Source organism: Pipistrellus kuhlii, unplaced genomic scaffold, assembly GCF_014108245.1.
Source record: "Pipistrellus kuhlii isolate mPipKuh1 unplaced genomic scaffold, mPipKuh1.p scaffold_m20_p_39, whole genome shotgun sequence".
NCBI lineage: Eukaryota > Metazoa > Chordata > Mammalia > Chiroptera > Vespertilionidae > Pipistrellus > Pipistrellus kuhlii.
Genome location: NW_023425539.1, coordinates 62,579 through 83,756, shown reverse-complemented (window position 1 = coordinate 83,756; position 21,178 = coordinate 62,579). Strand labels below are relative to the sequence as shown.

Sequence of the window (21,178 nt, the reverse complement as noted above, 5' to 3'; positions counted from 1 at the left end):
CTGTACTTCTTGATTCACACTAGCCAAGATATGGAAACAACCCAAATGTTCATCAATACATGACTGAATAAATAAAATGTGACATATGATGCAAACAGTGGAATATTATCCAATATTTTTAAAAAAGCAAAAACCTTGCCCTAGCTGGTTTGGCTCACTGGATGGAGCGTCGGCCTGGGGATTCAAGGGCCCCAGGTTTGACTCTGGTCCGGGGTATGTACCTTGGTTGCAGGCACATCCCCAGTAGGGTGTGTGCAAGAGGCAGTTGGTTGATGTTTCTCTCTCATTGATGTTTCTAATTCTCTATCCCTCTCCCTTCCTATCTGTAAAAAAATCAATAAAATATATTTTAAAAAACAAAAAACCTTGACATCTGTGACAACGTGGATGAACTCAGAAGACATCATGTTAAATGGAATAATCCTGTTACAGAAAACAGATACTGCATGATTCCACCTATATGAGATATCTAAATTAATCAAACTCCTAAAAGAATAGAATAAAATGTTAGGTGTCAGGGACTGAAATAAGGGGGAAATTGGAATGACTTATCAATAAGTAAAATAAAATCGTTTCTTTTGTGTAAGATAAGTAACTTTTCAAGGTATGTTGTACAATATAGTACCTATTGCTAATATTATGGTACTGTGCACTCTAAAATATGTTAAGAGGATAGAACTCATGTTCAAACATTCTTAAAAATTAAAAAAAGATCCACAAAAGTACACAAGAAAATTCTTGGAGGTGATTAATATGCTTAATACCTTGGTTGTGGTGCTATATCATGGCTGTATGTATATGTTTAAATTCATTAAGATGTATACTTCAATGTGTACAATTTTATCAGTTTTACCTCAATAAAGCTATAAATGGAATATAAAACAAAAGTGGAGGGAATATAAAGATTTCATATTTATATACTAAGATTAAAGTGTTCATAGAGTATTAGAAGTGGAGATGTCTACTATGAAGATAAAAATAAAAATTAAGAACTGGAGAAAAGTCTAGGCTGCAGATAGAGATGTGAAGGTAAGCATACATGACAGAATTAAAACTGTGGGTTTAGATGTCACCACTTAGAGGGGAGAATAAGGAAAAAAATGGATCCAAGTTGGAAACCTAGACAGTGCCATATATGGAGCTCACATTGAAATAAGGTTTGCTACTCTTACTTCTGAGGTGGGAGAAAATGGGAAGAAATCCTAAATTCAAATATACTGGAATATTAAATAAGCTCAATACTAATCCACTCTAAAAAATCCCATTTTTCTTTTTTTTCTTCTTTTTTTTCCCTTTTCCTTCCCACATACTCACATCTATTAATATAAACCCACTTTTGTTCCACCTTGTTTATGTGCTAGTTATATTATTAGAAAAGATATAACGTTCTAGATGCTCCTAAAGGCAGGAAGTTATCATTTTCAAATTTTTCATCTTTTGAAGATTTATCTTTGTTTTGCACATAGTAAATGTGTATATATTCAAGTTCCATTTTTCAGTCTTTAAAATGGTGATAAGATTCCACAAAAAAGAGAATTGGTCACAAGAGTAGATTAAAGATCATGAGTCTAAAAAATTTTTTTATAATTTCCAAAATACTACACAAAAGTGACAGTGAGATTGTTAACCAGACTCTGTCTTTCTCATACCTGAGGGGGAATGTTAAGGACTCCAGGTATAAATTAGCTCCCAGATAAAGACAAACTAAACTATTGTAGCAAAGAGATAGAAAATCCATTTATGGTTCCCACCCCACCCTCTTCCCACATCCCCCTCTCCCCTTTTCCCCAAGAATCGTCAGGTTACTCCCCTTCCATACCTCTGTTCTATTATATTCAACAGTTAATATTGTTCATCAGATTTTTTTTAATTTCCTTGGTTTTTAGATTCACTTGTTGATATTTACGTATTTGTTGTTCATAATTTTTTATCTTTATTTACTTTCTCTTCTGAAAGAACCCCCTTCAGCAATTCATATAATATAATTCTGGTTTGGTGTTGATGAACTTCTTTAGCTTTTTTTTTTATTAGTGAAGCTCTTTATCTGACCTTCGATTCTGAGTGATAGCTTTGCTGGATAGATTATCTTTGGCTGTAGGTTCTTACTACTCATCACCTTGAATATTTCTTGCCATTCCCATCTGGCCTGCATGGTTTCTGTTGAGAAATCAGCTGACAATCGTATAGGTGCTCCTTTATAGGTAACTACCTACTTTGCTCTTGCTGCTTTTAATATTCTCTCTTTGACTTTTGCTCTTGGAATTTTAATTATGATTTGTCTTGGTGTGGTCCTCTTTGGATTCCTTTTGTTTGGAGTTCTGTGCGCTTCCTGGACTTGTAAGTCTAATTCTTTCACCAGGTGGGAACCTGGTGGAGGAGAGCAATGATTGTGGTGGGGGGAGGGGGGGAGAGGAACATTTGTAATAATATAAACAATAAAAATTTATTTAAAAAAGAAAAGAAAATCCATTTTTGTAAGCTTCAGGTCAAAAGAATTGAAAGTAAATCAGATAGCTAAAGGTTAAGAGAGAGCATTGTGAGCACTTGCTGAAGATAAGGTAAGTTAAGAATTTGTAGCCAACAATAAAAAGTCCAGTCTAGCCAACAATAAAAAGACAGTGAGAAGTTTGAATTTTATTTCATATGGACTTGGGAGGACACGTATTTTTAGAGCAGAGTTTTGGTTAAAAAAAAAAAGACATGATAAATTACTACTTTAATCATTAAAGACACATCGATCAGTTCAGAGCTTTTAAGTAATGCTTCTTGAAGATCACCTGGGGTAATAAAGAGGAAGACTTTGTAACAAGGTCACTGAGATCCCCTTTCTATGTTTAACTGCACACCTCCACTTCATCTCTTTTACTTACTGTACAATTGTTTAGAATGTCATTTCTTTTAAAAACATCGATACTAAAATAAAAAAGTAGGTTAATATTACAATTTTTTTACAAAAAAATATCTATTAGTTTTTAATTTATATTTATTGTTGAAAGTATTACAGATCTCCCTCTTTTTCCTCCATTAATCCCCCTGCTCCCCACTTTCTTCCCCTCCACAGTCACCTCACTATGGTCTGTGTCCATGGTTGTTAATGTGAATTTGTCTACTGGATAAAATTATTCAAAAATACTAAGTTTTACCATCATACAGAAAAGGGAGTTTTCTTTCCACAAAAGACTCTTCCCAGGGCTCCCTTCATGTCTCTGTTCCTCAGGCTGTAGATGAAGGGGTTCAGCATGGGCGTCACCACAGTGTACATCATAGCCATGACCATCTCCTTCACAGTAGAATTGTTAGCTGATGGGCATAAATAGAGACCAATAATTGTCCCATAGAACAGTGACACCACAGCCAAGTGGGAGCCACAGGTGGAGAAGGCCTTGCGCATACCTCTAGCAGAAGGGACCTTGAAAATGGATGACACAATCCGTGCATAGGATGTGATGATGAGTAGGAACGGCGTGACAAGAATAAACCCTCCTGTAATAAATATCACCAACTCATTGATTCCAGTGTCAGAGCAGGACAGCTTTAGCAGAGCAGACATGTCACAAAAAAAGTGAGGAATCACATTGCTGGCACAAAAACATAGCCTGGCCATGAGCAGAGTATGTAACATGGCATGCAACATGGTCAGCCCCCAGGACAGCACCACCAGAGAGAGACAGAGCTTGAAGCTCATGATGGTGGTGTAGTGCAGGGGGAAGCAGATGGCCACATAGCGGTCATAGGCCATGGCCACAAGGAGGAAGCTCTCCAGGTCTCCAAAAAACAGGAAGAAGTACATCTGGGTCAGGCAGCCTGCATAGGGGATGGATGGGACTTGGCTCTGCATGTTCTGCAGCAACTTGGGCATTGTGACGGAGGAGAAGCACAGGTCAGAGAAGGACAAGTTACTGAGGAACAAATACATGGGCGTGTGGAGCTGAGAGTCCAGGCGAATCAGGAAAATGATGAGGAGGTTTCCCATGACGGTGATAACATACATGACCAGGAACAGGGCATAGAACAGGTTTTTCTGTTCTGACTCGATGGGCAGGCCCTGGAGGAGGAACTCTGTGATGGCAGTTTGATTCTGAACTACCATATACTTCTTCAATGCCTTTAAGAGAGATAACAGTGTTCATTAAAATCTTAATTTAAATAAGACATATTTTGTACAATATGGTCTGTTTGATGGCCTAAAAAAATATGTTATGTCAGTTTCATCAGAATAATATAACCTCTAGATCCCAAATCTCTCTAATCAGAAACTTTATGGTGGAAAATACCTATTTTCTTCAGTTCTCTTGGACAGGTAGCAATATTCCAGCCTTTCTAAAACACTCTTACAGATTTTCTCTCTCCCTTTTTCTTCCACCTTTCTTTTCTCTCTCAATAATTTTTTTTTAATCCTTCCAAAGGGCTTCATGATCTGACACTTGTCTACCTGCACAGCTTCATCTGGCTCCATAGTGACACATTCCTCTATGTCATAATTCGCTGCCTTCAGCTTTTCTCACTTGTGTGCCCCTTGCCTAGTACTTACTCCCTCTGCTCCTTCCCCTGGCTTCCCTTACATAGTCCCTTTCTCCACAGACCAGGTGAGAATCTACTGCTAAGTGTCCACAGCATCCTGTTCTTATCCCCACAGCACTGAGTCCCATGGGGATTATTTGTTTATAGCTGTCTTTCCTACTATATTGGAAACTCCATGCAGAAAAGATCATGACTGCAGCAGGACCAGCAACTGGTTGTGCTTCAGCCTGAGACATGAAAGGCAGCAGAAGTTCTTTTAAGTAAAACAAGAAGGTTCTTCCAAGTAACAGTCACTACTCCCACTGAATTTTCCCAGAACAAGATCTCACTGGCCTCTACCATTTCTCACTAAATTTGACAGTGTTACAGAATATGTGAGTGTAATTTTGTGCCCATGGAAAATATCTGGAAACCTCAGATTCACTATTCTTGTCATTCATACTGATGCTAAAGATAATGGAAATAGATGATAGATAGATAGATAGATAGATAGATAGATAGATAATATAACCTCTATTTCTTTCTATTTCTGTGGAGCACCATGACTAAGACACCTTAATGTGCCTAACAGCAAACAAAGCAAGCAGAGAAGAAGCACTAAGAGACAGGGGAAGCTCCTTCAGTAAAGACATAATTGAATCCAGTGGCTGGATTTTTGGCCCCTGATGCTGTTTGATCCAGCCACATAGACAGTTTTTATATTTAGATACTCTGCACTGACAATACAGTGGGGAAAACATCCAGGCAAAATCACACACCTGGCTTATTTGAATTTTGTTTCCCAGTAAGTTCATGGGACCTGACTCTTTTATACATACATATGTATGTATGTATGTATGTATGTATGTATGTATATATGTATATATATACATATATATATATACATATATATTATTGATTTTGTACAGAGAGGAAGAGAGAGAGCTAGAGAGCTAGAAACATCAATGAGAGAGAGTCATCGATTAGCTGCCTCTTGCACACCCTCTAGTGGGGATATGCCTGAAACCAAGGTATTAATACATGCTCTTGACTGGAATTGAACCCGGGACCCTTCAGTCCCCAAACCGATGCTCTATCCATTGAGCCAAACCGGTCTCGGCGGGACCTGACTCTTATGCCAATAGTATGCTGAAGATGACAAATAGGAGACAGAACTTACAGATGCTACCACCAATGATGCAATAAGCCTCTCATCTTCTTTGCCCATTAGCTCTGTAGTTATCAGCTTGGATTTCACATTAAAAAAAAAAAAAAATGAGGCCAGTGCTTCTGAAATGAATGTCCACACAATTCAAGTAAATCACTGATTTTTGATTCAGTAGGAAAGAGGCTACTTTTAATTGAGTACCCAGTTAATACCAATGCTATTGTCCGTGGACTACACAAGGAATTGCAAGGATATATGATGCTTTTAAAAATAAGGATTACTGAGACTCTCAGATAAATTAATCTCAATCTCAGAGAAGGAGCGCATGCAAAATTCTATAAAGCTCCCATATAACAAGGGATGAGAACTACTGCATTAAAGTATATTTCAGTCGAAACCGGTTTGACTCAATGGATAGAGCATCGGCTTGGGGACTGAAAGGTCGCGGATTCGATTCCGGTCAAGGATCTTGGTTGAGGGCATATCGCCAGTAGGGGGTGTGCAAGAGGCAGCTGATCGATGACTCTCTCTCATCGGTGTTTCTAACTCTCTATCTCTCTCCCTTCCTCTCTGTACAAAATCAATAAAATATATTAAAATAAATAAATAAATAAATAAAGTATATTTCAAAAGCTGCCATTATATTGGGTTAATACAATCTTGTGGGATACATTTATGCAGTAGATGATATTTATGAATGCTGCCATTAATTAAACAATTGCATTGATGAATATTAATCAAAATATTCCTAGAACTTGGGGAAGTCATGGGGGCTGAGAGGTGGAGAAGAGGAGGGTCATCATACCTGTAAACTCTCCAGCAGAACATCACACAACCTGAGAAATCCAATTAGAAGGGTCATTTGTCCACTTACCCAGTCTGTCTGAGGGTGATTCCAGGACCCTGGCTTGAGATCCCGCTCCCCTTCATTCACTAAGGCATGTGAAGTAACAGCTTCCTTTGTCACCTTTGTCTGCAACATCCCTTCTCACGTCTCCCACTCTGCACATCCTTGGGTCTAACTAGCCTTGGATCTCAAAGGAAGCTAAATCCTGGAGGAATTGATTAAAGGCAAAGTAATTACTCAGGGCCTCTCAGGAAAAAACTCTGAGTTTTAAAGAAGTGACTGATTACAATCACTGATAACACCTGACTATACCGGGGGTGGGGGGGGCGGGTAGAGAAGATGGAATAGAAAAAAGAATGGATGTTTAAACACTGCCTGTTTAGTAGACAGTAGACCTGTGGGGCTTGAGTCTACATTTTTGGAGGTGATGTAAGGTGGAGAAGCCATAGTAACTACTAGGGATGAGAATGTGAATTATCGTAAAGTATCTTAGGAGTATAGTAGTTTCTACCTGGTAGACAACTAGAAGCAATAAGTGTTTTTTGAGTAAAGTGTCATGAAAGACATATATTTTGGAATTATTCTCAGGGTAGTAGAATATCTCACTACAATCCAATTCCTCATAAGCACATCCAAGGGGAGAGATACAGCTGCAGCTAACCAAATTAGACCTCTATTACCCAACCACATGCAAGTTTATAGAAAAAACGAGTAAAAGATAAACTCTCCCAGATCATACTCAATTTCCTCAATCCAAGATTGGAAAGGAAATCTAGTTTGAATCCCACTGAGGTACTTCTATCTTCTTACCTCTAAGAAAACCTTGATACACTCACCTCCACCATTTTCGCTACTACTCTACATATGTGTCAGATTATCTCCTTGTCTCCAGCTTTTCCTTATGTTGCAGTTGATCACAATACCATGGTTGACATTTATAACTCCTTCTTTCACCACACATGCCCTCTTCTCCTTGGCCATCATCTCAGCTAGATGGGGTTCTTCACATAGTGATATTATGCAAACCTTCATTTCTAGAGAATATGCATTTTCATTGCTCTTGCCTTTGTTGGGTTGTTTAGATTTCATTAATATGTATTATTAGACATAACAATAATAAGCTGTAGCAAAAGAATTCTATAGGATTTCAGACATGCTCCTCTTTGATCCAGTTTTGCAGAACATTCTAGTTTTCCCTCTATGATCAATATCACTACCTAGACAGAATGACAATCATGATCTTTGTCTATTGCAGTGGTTCTCAACTTTTCTAAAGCCATGACCCTTTAATACAGTTCCTCATGTTGTGGTGACCCCAACCATAAAATTATTTTTGTTGCTACTTCATAACTGTAATTTTGCTACTGTTATGAATCATAATGTACATATCTGTGTTTTCCAATGGTCTTAGGCTCTACAGCAGCTGTTTAGCCTACCACCTGTACGAATTTGCAGTTCTTATGTGAGCCAATAGACCAGTGGTTCTCAACCTTTCTAGTGTAGCGACCCACAGGTTGAGAACCGCTGCTGTAGAGCCTAAGACCATCGGAAAACACAGATATTTACATGACAATTCATAACAGTAGCAAAATTACAGTTGTAAAGTAGCAACGAAAATAATTCTATGTTTGGGGGGTCACTACAACATGAACTGTATTAAAGGGTGCGGCATTAGAAAGGTTGAGAACCACTGGTCTATTGGCTCACATAAGAACTACAAATTTGTACAGGTGGTAGGCTGAACTTCTGATTCAGTGAAACCATTGTTACATCCTCTGGGGGAAGCACTCCTGAGACACTTCTTGTGCACCATTCTCAATTCAGCTTCTCCTCTTAAAATCCAGCCACAGCTGCAATAACCAACTCTGCACTGACTTCAAATACCTTTAATAAATGCAACCTCAATGGACATAGACAACAGGGGGATGAGGGCATGAAAGGGAGTAGGATGGGGGTGGGGGCAATGGGGAGATATGGACACATATGTAATACCTTAATCAATTAAAAAAGATAAAAATAAATAAATGCAACCTAATAGCACCTCATCTCAATTCTGATGCACATACTCCTCTATTCTTGCTCTTAGCTTTCCCTAGCTCCATGAAACAAGATTTTAGGGAAATATTTCTCAGTATTCAGACAAATATTTAGGTACATACATTATCCTTCATTGTAGAGTGTGAGCTCTTGATTGAGGGTGTTTTGTATATGGAACTCCCAATTTTTCAAGCACTGATATTTGAAAAGATTGTTTTTCACTGAACTGTCTTTGTACCTTTGTCAAAAGTCAATTCATGACGCATGAGAGAGTATATTTCTGGGTTCTATATACTATTATATGCTTTCTATACTGATCTATATTTCTATTTTTTCTCTCATACAACACTTCCCTGATTATATTTATTATATTAGTGAGCAGGCAATGTTAGTCATCAATTTTGTTCTTCATTTCCAAAGTTAAATTTGCTATTTTAGTTTTTTGCCTTTACATATAAATTTTACAATCAAAATATAAATTTGTAGCCCAAAAAAATCTTTTTGAAATTTTTAAAAATGTTTCCATTGATTTTTAGAGAGAGAGGAAGTGAGAGGGAGAGATAGAATATTGATAAGGAGAGAAACATCAACATTAGCTGTCTCCTGCGTGTCCCACACTGGGGATCAAGGCTACAACTGGACATGTGCCCTGACAAGGAATCAAGCAGGTGACCTCTTGCTGCATATGTCAGCCCTTAAACCATTGAGCCACACTGATCAGTCTCTTTTGGAATTTTTGTTGGTATAATATTAAATCTTTATATCAGCTTCATAACAGTAAACATCTTAACAATATTGAGTCTTCCAACCCCTGTACATGTTATATCTATATGATTTCTTTAATCAGTATTTTGTGATCTTCAAGATATAAATCTTTTCATATATTGTATGAGGTTCATATATAAATTTTTAGCAGTTTGGTGCTATTATAAATGGTACTTGAAAGTATTTTTTCTGTGGTATGTCCTAGATGGTGGCATAGAAGGTTGTTTAATTCACCCCTCCCATGAACACATTAAATATACACCTACATATAGAACAATTCCTACTGAGAGACAACTGAGGGCTGACTGACCAGCTTTTGTACAACACACAAGAGATGACAGCACATAAAGAAGGTTGGGGGACTTCAGAAGCTCTTCAGGATATGTGCCAATGAGTGCCATTTTTTACATTCTCCCTCACCTAGATAGTGCTGACAGGAGGCTCTAGCAAAAGTCCTGGCAGACCTACACATTCATTGCCAAACTGCCCTGAGCCCACTTTGGCCCTGGCAGTCATGGCATGGATGTATGTGCCTATGCCCAAGGACACCCTCCTGGAACCAGCTCCAGCCCAGACAGCCAGTGCCCCAGGTGCCACACATGCTGACCTTGGCTGCAACGGGCCTGACAAAATCACCTAACATACAGAGACTACACAGAGGTCTATATACCAAGTCACTTTTTCAAGATTGGGAGAGATAGATATAAATTTCATATAATTCATATAAATAAACATAGTCAAACAAAATGAGCAGACATAAGAATATATTCTAAATGAAGAAAGAAAAAAGCCGTAATGAACAAGATGTTATTTTCCCAAAAATAATTCAAAGTAATGGTCATAAAGATGCTCACCAGCCGAAACCGGGTTGGCTCAGTGGTAGAGCGTCGGTCTGCGGACTGAAAGGTCCCAGGTTCGATTCCGGTCAAGGGCATGTACATTGGTTGCGAGCACATCCTGGTAGGGGGTGTGCAAGAGGCAGCTGGTCGATGTTTTTCTCTCATTGACGTTTCTAGCTCTCTATCTCTCTCCCTTCCTCTCTGTAAAAAATCAATAAAATATATTAAAAAAAAAAAAAAAAAAAAAGATGCTCACCAAACTTGGGAGTAGAATAGAGGATGTCAGTAAGAACTTCAACAGAGTTATAAAATGTAATAAAAATCCAATTACAGTCATTTTCTTTAACAGATATAAAGGGAGAAGATGACAGAAAATCAATAAGGAAACAATGGCCTTAAATATCACCTTAGACCAGATAAACTTAATAAATTTACAAAAATAGCTTAATACATATTCTTTTCAAGTGCACATAAAATATTCTCCAGGATAGATCACATATTAGTCCACAAAACAAGTCTCAATATATTCGAGAAGATTGAAATCATATCAAGCATCATGTCTGACTGAAACTAGAAATCAACTATAGGAAGTAAATTGGGGGGGGGGGGGGGAAGCACAAACAACATACCACTAAATAACAAATGGGTCAAACAGAAAATCAGAAATTACATTTAGTCAAATGAACATGTAAACAGAAGTTTCCAAAATCAATGGGTTGCAGTCAAAATAGTTCTAGAGGGAAGTACAGAGCAATACAGGCCTACCTCAAGAAACAAGGAAAATCCTAAAAAAAAAAAAAAAAAAAAAAAAGCCATCTAACTTTACAACTAAAGCAACTAGAAAAATAATAACAAACAAAACCCACCCTCAATCAAGCCCCTACCTGAGGCTCTGGCCAGACACATGGAGATGAAAGACACCAGCCTACAGAGAGGCGGGGACCTCCTCTAAGTCAATGATTTTCAAACTCTGCTGCATATTAGGTCACTGGAGAACATTAAAAAGTACCACTCCATTCTGGCTTGTTTGACTCAGTGGATAGAGGTTGACCTGCAGACCAAAGGGTCCCAGGTTCAATTCTGATCAAGGGAATATACCTCAGTTCCAGACTCCTCCTCGGCCTGGGCCCTGCCTCAAGCTTCACTGCCCTATGGCTTGCAAGAGGCAACCAATCGATGTGTTTCTCTCATCAACTTGTTTCTCTGTTTTTCCCTCTCTTTCACCCTCTCTAAAAAAATAAAATAAAAATAAATTTAAAAAATCAATGGAAAAATATCCTTGAATGAGGATTAAAAATTAAAAATAAAAGTCTCATCAAAGTGATTTAGAGGGAATATACCTTAACATAATAAAAAGACCAACTAAATCCAGAGTGAGAAAAATAAGGAAATAGCCAAAATCAAAAATGAACGAAATAGAGCCAGAAAACAACAGAAAAAGAAAACTAAAACTAAGAGCTAGTTCTTTAATAAAATGGCAATAAATACATATCTATCAACAATTGAATCTAAAAATCAAAATAAATGAACAATGGATCCAATGAAAATAAACTGATCAATAAAATAGAACTAGAGGCATGGGAACATGGAACTGACTGACGAATCACAAGAGGGAATGGGGGACAGGAAGAGATTAACCGAAGAATTTATATGCATTACCTATGGACGAAGACAATAGGGTGGTGAAGGCCCAAGGGAGGGCAAGAACCTGGTAGAAAGGAGTAAGGGGGAATGGAGGGGGACATCTGTAATGTCAACCATAAAGATTTTTTTAATCAATATTAAAAAAGGAGAATAGTCAATATCCCAATAACAATATCAATATATTCACTGGATATAATTATGTAAGAATTCCATTTTATATCCCATATATGAATAAAATCGTGGTTCTTAACTTTTTCTGTCTGACTTATTTCACTTAGCATGATATCTCAAGGCCCATCTATACTGTTACAAATGACAGTATTTCATTTTATCTCATGTATCATAGAAATGTACACTTGAAACCTATACAATTGTATTAACCAATGGCACTACCATAAATTTAATAAATAAATAAAAATCCAAGTTTCACCATCATGTAAAGGAGAAAGTTTTCTTTTTACAAAAGACTCTTCTCAGGGCTCCCTTCATGTCTCTGTTCCTCAGGCTGTAGATGAAGGGGTTCAGCATGGGTGTCACCACAGTGTACATCATAGCCATGGCCATCTCCTTCACAGTAGAATTGTCAGCTGATGGGCATAAATACAGACCAATAACTGTCCCATAGAACAGCGACACCACTGACAGGTGGGAGCCACAGGTGGAGAAGGCCTTGCTCATACCTCTAGCAGAAGGGACCTTGAGGATGGACAACACAATCCGTGCATATGACATGATGATGAGTAGGAATGGGATGACAAGAATGAGCCCTCCCATGATAAATATCACCAACTCATTAACTTGAGTGTCTGAGCAGGACAGCTTCAGCAAAGCAGACATGTCACAGAAAAAGTGAGGGATTACATTGCTGGCACAAAAACATAGCCTGGCCATGAGCAGTGTGTGTAACATGGCATGCAACATGGTCAGCCCCCAGGACAGCGCCACCAGGGAGAGACAGAGCTTGGGGCTCATGATGGTGGTGTAGTGCAGGGGGAAGCAGATGGCCACATAGCGGTCATAGGCCATGGCCACAAGGAGGAAGCTCTCCAGGTCTGCAAAAAACAGGAAGAAGTACATCTGGGTCAGGCAGCCTGCATAGGGGATGGATGGGTCTTGGCTCTGCATGTTGTGCAACAATTTGGGAATGGTCACTGAAGAGAAGCAGATATCAGAGAAGGACAAGTTGCTGAGGAACAAATACATGGGCGTGTGGAGCTGAGAGTCCAAGCGAATCAGGAAAATGATGAGGAGGTTCCCCAGGACGGTGGTAAGATACATGGCCAGGAACAGGGCATAGAATAGGTTTTGCTGCTCTGGCTCAACAAGCAGGCCCTGGAGGAAGAAGTAGGAGACGACAGTTTGATTTCTTCCTGTCATGTTCTGTGTCCAATATCTTTAGGAAAAAATAACAGTGTCTATTAAAAATCTGAATGAAAATGAACATATTTCTATGATATATGGTTTGTTAGTTGTTCTGCAATAATTTTTATTCTCATTATTTGTAACAACACCCTATTACCACAAATATAACATATCACCAAATCTAAGCCACTTTTCAAACTTATTTTCTCATTTTTCATTAATTAATATATAACAATGTCCCTCCCTTCTAAAACACTCTTCTCTCTTCTATGTGATCACACTGATCCTTCTGATACTTCCCTGGGCATTTATTATCAGAAGCTGTGATTGGTTTCTACTCTAACAGGTTTTGTTTTTGTTTTGTTTTTGTTTTGTGTGTGTGTGTGTTTGTTGTTGTTGTTTTGTTAATCCTCATCCTAAGAATATTTTTCAATTGGTTTATTTTTACTTTTATTTTTTTTTTTTTTGAGAGAGTGGACAGGAAAGGAAGAGGCAGAGAAAGGGAAACATCAATGTGAGAGAGACACATCAATTAGTTGCCTCCCGCATGCACCCCACCAAGGCTGGGGATTGAACCTGAATCCCAGGTACGTGCCCTTGACAAGAATCAAACCCAGGAGCCTTCAGACCACAGATTGATGCTCTACTCATGGAGCCAAATTGGCTAGGGCTCTAAAAGTCTTTTTTTCTGTTGAGAACATTAGCTGGTACTCAAGTCTTTTTATTTTTATTGTTGACACTATTACAGATGTCCCTCATCTCCCCCCTTTTACCCACCTTCTCCCAACCCTGGCTCCTCCTTCTCTCTGGCCATCACCACTCTGTTACCTGGATCCATGAGCTATGCATATGTTCTTTGGCTAATCTCTTCACCTTCTTTCATCCAGTCCCTCCCTCATACACCTTCCCTCTAACAGCTGTCAGTCTATTCCATGCACCCATGCTTCTGGTTCTATTTTGTTCATCAGTGTATTTTGTTCATTAGAGTCCACACATAAGTGAGGTCATATGGTATTTGTCTTTCTCTGACTGGCTTATTTTGCTTAGCATAATGCTCTCCAGGTTCATCCATGCTGTTGTAAAAGAGCTTCTTTTATAGCCATGTAGTATTCCATTGTGTAAATGTACTATATATTGGTGTTTCCTTGGACATTTTCTTAAGCACTGTTCTTTTCTAAGTCTCCGTATACAGCCCTAAAGAGCTTGCATATCCCATGGCATCAATTGCCATATAAATCTCATGGGTAAAATTCTGCCACTTTCAGAACTGCATCATCAATTGTTTAGAGATTATCTCCCCAGATAATATCACAAGACTCTTCAGCTCAACAGATCCCAAATGGAATTCATAATCTCACCCTGTCCCTCTCCGGACCCACTCCTCCAAGTCTCTCACATCTCAGTCAAAGGAACTGAGACTCAAGTCATCAACCTTCCCTGTCTCCCCAGATAAGGTGAGAACCCACAGCACTCAGTCCCATTGGGATTATTTGCTGATGGCTGTCTTCCCCACCGGATCATAAACTCCTTGCAAGAAAGGCCATACTCTGCACCTGCCACAGTGCCTCGATGTAGCTGATGTTCCATAAATATTTATTGGCTATGCTTCAGTCTGAGACATGCATCCCTCCAACTTAAAGACAGCAAACTCCTATTAAGTTAGAATACCTACTCCCACTACATCCTCTCAGAACAAGAGCTGACTAGTTTTTGCCACTTAATTACAAAATTCCCAGATGTAATCTCAGACTTCTAGAAAATATGACTACTTCGACCACACTACTCTTTACCAGGAATAGAGAACCCAGTCTACATCCACACTGTCACTCCCTGCTTGTGCTGATACCCACAGGATATGATGACATTGCTGTGAAAAATAAACCTGATAGAGAGGTTTTGTCATTTGGGGAGAAAGGGGAGGAATAAAGATAACGTCTACCCTTGGGACCTCTAGTTCTTCTGTAGATATCCACACCTCAGAGTGTGCTTCAGAGCTGACGAAGCTGAGGAGCATTAAGGGATATGGCTGAGTGGAACTGCTGGGATTTCCATCCTGCTGGTGCTGTTTAATTGAGCCACATTAATAATTTTTTACATGTAGACGTGTCGGTTTCACAATAGAGGAAATCATCAAGTGAAGTTTCATACACCTCGTGTTTCAGGATTTTACACCCTGTAAAGCAAGTGGGACCCACCTCTGGTGTCAAGAGTTTCACCAGGAACCACAAGCCAGAGAGCCAGCGCTTGCAGCTGCTGCCACCGATCAGGCTTCTGAGCTCCGGCTGCTCAATCAATGATGCCTCATCCTCTAACCTGGTGAAGCAGTCGTTAACTGCACATGAGAGTAGTGCTTCCAAAAATGTAATGTGCATGTAAACTACAATACCTGTTAAATGCTGGTTTTGACTTAGGAAGTCTGTGGTGGCACCTAGAATTCTACATTTTATAAGCACAAATGTTGTATTTGGTGATGTTAATTCTGCTGGTCCATGCACAACACTCAGTAGCACGAACATGCAACACATTTTAAAATACAGATTACTGCACCCTCTCCCAATTAATGTAATCAAATCTCTGGGGAAGGAGAGCCAATCCAAAATATCTTAATGTAACTATGTAATTCCAATATAAGGCGTACCAAAAATTTATATACACACTTTAACAGCTGATAGCTCAATTTTGAAAATGAAATATATTTTAATAAACACTGCCTTTATAATTATTCAAAGTGTGTGCATTTTGGGGAATATACATATATAATCAGTCCAGGATTAAGAACCTCTGTATTGAGACACTTGCCTCAGATGTCTTTTGTTGAAATGATACAATCTTAAGAGATACATTACCTAGTAACATTTATGAATGCTATCATTAAAACTGGTGAACATCAATCAAAACATTTCTAGAATATGAACAAATCTTGAAAGCCTGCGATATGGAGAATGATTATTATACTTGAAAAACTATCCTGCAGAACAACACGAGACCCTCTGATTAGGAAACCCCTATAGGACCAGCTCATTCATCCTTGTCCAACTTACCCAGTCTGTCCGAGGGTGATCACAGGACCCTCGCCTGAGATCCTGTTCCCCTTCATTCACTAAGGCACGTGAAGTAACAGGCTCTGTTTGTAGTCATCACCTGTGCCTGCAACATCCCTTCTCACATCTCCCATCTTCACATCTGTGGATCTAAGGGGCCCTGCATCCCAAAGGAGGTTAGATCCTGGAGGAACTCATTAAAGACAAAGTAATTATGTAGGACTGCTCTAGTACCATGCTCTCAGAGTCCTGGAACAGTGACTGGTTATAGTCACTGATCATACCTGACTATAGTTTGGGGGAAGGTAAGGATGGAGAGAAGCTCATGTATGGATGATTAAACACTATCTGTTTAATGGACATTAGGCCTGTGGGCCTGGAGCCTACATTTCCAGAGGTGATGGAAAATGGTTGGAGAAGCCAACTAGCAGGGACCAGAGTGTAAATATCCTAAAATATCTTAGGAGTTAGGAGGCTTTACCTGGTGGGCGATCAGAGAAGAGTGCCATGAAAGACATATATTTTGGAAAGAATCCAAAGGTGGAAGAACCTCTTACTATAATCCAATTTCCCATGAATATACCCAAGGGGAGAAATACATCTGCAGCTAACAAGGATTTGACTTGTATTACCTAACCATATGGAAAGAACAAAAATAAAATACACTCTCCCAGATTATGCTCAATCTTCCTCAGGCCAAGATAGAAGAGAAACTCAGATTTGCATTTCATTAAGGTACATCTAGCTTCTTACCCCTCTAGGAAAACCTTAACAGCACCCCACCACTATTATCTCTACTACTTTACTGACATGTCAGATTACCTCGTTTCCAGCTCCTCCTTCCCCTGCAGTTAATCACAAGGCCATAGCTAATGGTATAACCTTCTTCCATACCTATTCCATGTTCACTTTGTCAACACCTCAGCTGAATGGGGTTATTTACACTCAGCCTTCATTCCTTGAGAGTCTGAATCCTCAATGTTATTGCCTTAGCATTATGGTTTTTTAATTAACTTTTACTACATGATACCCCAAAGAAACTCCTAGGTATTCAACATGGTCATTCCTTTTCTACTTGTATAGAGAAACCCAGATTTCTTTTGTTAATTTGGGTTGAATTAGCCAGACAGTATGGTAACTTCTTTGCTTGCCTGTTGGTTCAGTGACCGTCTCAGCTTCCAGGAAAAGAGAATCACCGGAGCAGTCTGTAGAAGTGTTCCTCCCTCAGGAGCTGCATCAGATGCTTCTTGTGTACCATTTCAGATTCTCTGACATGATTTTTATTCCAGCCAGTTCTGCACACATTCAGCCAGCTTCACATAGATACAGCTTGACAGCATTACCTCAGGCTTGCTCTACCTGCTTCTTTTGTCCTGCCATTTCTACCGTAGGGTTTCTCTGATCCCCTGGAGTAGTATATCATGGGAAGTTAGCTTAACACTTATACAATACAACCTGAAAGTGTAGGGTTGTTAATTTATCTTTATTGTATTACAAAAGTATTACAGATGTTCCTTTTTTCCCCCCTTAACCCCTTCTAGTCCACACTATTGTCTCTGTCCATGGGTTATGCCAGTGATTGGCAAACTCATTAGTCAACAGAGCCAAATATCAACAGTACAATGTTGAAATTTCTTTTGAGAACCAAATTTTTTAAACTTATACTTCTTCTAATGCCTCTTCTTCAAAGTAGACTCGCCCAGGCTGTGGTATTTTGTGGAAGAGCCACACTCAAGGGGCTAAAGAGCCACATTGGCTCATGAGCAGCAGTATGACGACCACGGGGATATGCATATGAATTCTTTGGTTAATCTCTTACCATCCACCTTAAATAACAGATGCTGAGAGATGTTTAATATATGTTTCTCCTGTTTTCACATAGGTGGATGGTCCTATCATGCATTTCATCAAGACTTATTCACTCCACATGGTGGCCAACTCAATATGCCACCCCACAATTGGTTCTCCCTTCTCCCTTATTTACCACCTGACACTTTCCCATGAGATAATATTCCCAAATAAACTACTAGCAAATAAGATTTTATCTCAGTCTCTGCTTTTTGGGCAACCCAAGTTATGACAGAATCAAAAATCTCTAATTTAGGGAAGCCCAAAATTGTGAGGGTAGGAAGCAAAAATTCTCTGAGTATATTATTTGATCTGATGACAGAAATTGGTCCTGCTACCACATCCCTTAATTTCCAGATTCATGAATCATGGCTATGGGGAAAAGAGCATCATATATGCATTCCTGGTTCAAAGTATATACCATATTCTATAGGACTTTACACCAATCTTTCTGGATGAAATTTCCCAGCTGTCACAACTGAACCTTTGTACAGACAGTAGCTGTAAAATTAGAAAAGAACAAACTATCATCCTCTGCATCCTCCTTTCATGCACCTTCCAAGGGATCCATCCACCTTGATTGTACTTTGTTGATTCACAGAACGGTGAGCAACAGAGATTTAATGAATGAGGGCAGGAAGAGAATGTACAGAGGAAAGGCCAGAGCACAGATATGTTTCAGAAGAACAAGGCTGGGGAAATAGAGCATTAAGGAAATAATGCACATATATACACACTAAGGCCCGATGCATGAAATTCATGCAAGGGGCTCGGTTCTCACAGCTCCGCTTCGTCTGGAAGGTCATCCAGAAGGTCATTCGGCTGACTGGTCTAATTAGCATAATATACTTTTATTATTATAGATAAGAAGAAATGTGCAAGATTTTAATGAACAAATTTATAAAATTTTACTAAAAAGACTAAGAGAAGATCTAAACAAATAGACATAAAATACTCCTTAATGGAAAGATTTACTATTAAAACTTTGTCCACTCTCCCCAGCATAATTTGTAAATTTGATGCAATCCTAATCAAAATTCAGCAGGACTTTTTTTTTATTAAGTTTATTGGGGTAATGGTTAATAGGATTACATGGGTTTTGAGGTTTACAATCCTGATACATCATTGTGTGTCCATCACCCAAAATCAAATCTTTCATCATTGGATAAAGATGTGCTACGAATATATAATGGAAAACTACTCAGCCATAAGAAAAGATGAAATACTGCCATTTGTGACATGGATGGATTTTGGGACTATCATGCTAAACAAAGTAAGTCAGACAGAAAAAAGTTAAGAAACAGATGATTTTACTCATATGTGGAATATAAAACTGAAAGCAATAAATGAACAAATAAAAAAACAAATATTCATAGACACAGACAACAATATGTTGGTTACCAAAGGGAGGGGAGGTAGGATAGTAAAGGGGATTAAATATATGGTGTCCAATAGGATCTTTTAAAACAGACTTTGAGGAGATATCTGTAAAAATCCCTAAGAAATCAATCAAAAAGTGCTTAAAATAGACTTATACTTGTACATTTGATTTTGTAATAAATATGGAATTTCAAATCAATATGAAAATGATGTACTATTCAAGATATGGTGTTGAGATAATTAGTCACCTATTTGGGAAAGAAAAAGAAAGTTAAACCTCTATGTTTGCAATCTACATAAAGGTAACTTCTAAATGGATGAAAAAAATATCCTCAGGTGAGGATTAACAAAAAATAAATGTAAAAAGCAAAATATATAAAATAGGATTACAAAAATATATTAAAAATACATTAAAAACTTTAGCATAAAAACTGTTTAAATACTTTCTGTATCATTTCCAGTATCACGTATTGAATAATCTCTTTTCCACTGATTTCAGATTCTATCATTATCACTAAGTTCTCTATATACTTGGAGCTATTTTCCTCCTTTAAATTCTGTTCTATTGATCTGTTCATAAACCAGTACCATTTTTTTCATGAACAAATACATTTTAATACATGCTGTTTTAAAATGTCTGTCATTTCTTTGAACTCTTTCCTTCAAATGATGGAGCCTAGTTCCCCTCTTCTTAAATGTGATAAATACTTAAAAGATTCACTTCTCACAAATAAGACTGTAGTACACTGATGTGACTTCCAAGGCTAGATCATAAAAAAGGATAGTTCCCGCCTAGGTAACTATCAATATTAGGTTACTCACCCTAGGAAAGCCAGCTACCATGTCATGAGGACACTCAAGCAGCCCTTTGTAAAGGTCCGCATAGTAAGAAACAGACCTCCTGCCAACAGAAAGCACCCTCTTGGCAGTCATTTGCATCAGCCACCTTGGAAGTGGGTCCTCCTAAGAGACCACATGCCAGAACTGCCCAGCCAAGTTACTCCTGAAATGCTGGCCCACTGAAAGTGTGAGAAGAATAAATACTTTTTGTTTTAAGCTACAAATTTGGGGTGTGGGGATAATTAGCTAGACAGCAATAGATAATATATTTAAGGCTTTATAATATACAATAAAACTATTGTCTAGTGTTCTTTTTGGAGTTTTCTTGACAATTTTTTTTTAACACAACCTTTATTATCAGCTTGGGATGTGTGTGTGTGTGTGTGTGTGTGTGTGTGTGTGTGTGTGTACATAGAGAAAATTACATGCTACAAATTGATTTGAGTAAATACATCTTTTATTTCTATACAAGAAAATTTATTTTTCCATTTGTCCAAGTCTTTTATTCTGTGCTTTATTAATATTTTAAACTTTTATTCATACATTTTCCATACTTATCATTTAGTCTTAATTAGTATTGGAATTTTTTCTATTTTAAATAGTACTTTTATCCATTTTACACTCTAATGTTTGTGGGTTACTTAAATATTTCTACTAATGATTTATGCATATTAAGTTTATTAAATTATCTCATTTTTGCAGTAGTTTCTCAGTTGATTTTCTTAGGTTTTCCATGTATACAATTATATCATCTGCCAGAAGCAAAAATTCTAATATTTCAAATTTTTTTGTCTAAAGTATTCTCTCCGTCACAGATTATAAATGCATCAAGTTCAGAGATTTTTGTTACTTTGTTCTTTGTCTCCAGCACTTGAAAGACTGCTTGGCACAGAATATATGCTCACTA

General features: G+C 38.2%; 2 protein-coding genes across 2 annotated transcripts; both read right to left on the bottom strand.

Moving 5' to 3' along the window:
* Positions 1-3,145: 3,145 nt before the first annotated feature.
* LOC118702555 (olfactory receptor-like protein DTMT) lies at positions 3,146-4,090 on the bottom strand. The gene has a single exon (XM_036408583.2). The coding sequence runs from the start codon at positions 4,088-4,090 to the stop codon at positions 3,146-3,148; it is 945 nt and encodes a 314-aa protein (XP_036264476.2).
* Positions 4,091-12,040: 7,950 nt separating this feature from the next.
* On the bottom strand, positions 12,041-13,236 carry LOC118702554 (olfactory receptor-like protein DTMT). The gene has a single exon (XM_036408582.2). The coding sequence runs from the start codon at positions 13,175-13,177 to the stop codon at positions 12,233-12,235; it is 945 nt and encodes a 314-aa protein (XP_036264475.1). The 5' UTR covers positions 13,178-13,236; the 3' UTR covers positions 12,041-12,232.
* Between the last annotated feature and the right edge of the window lie 7,942 nt (positions 13,237-21,178).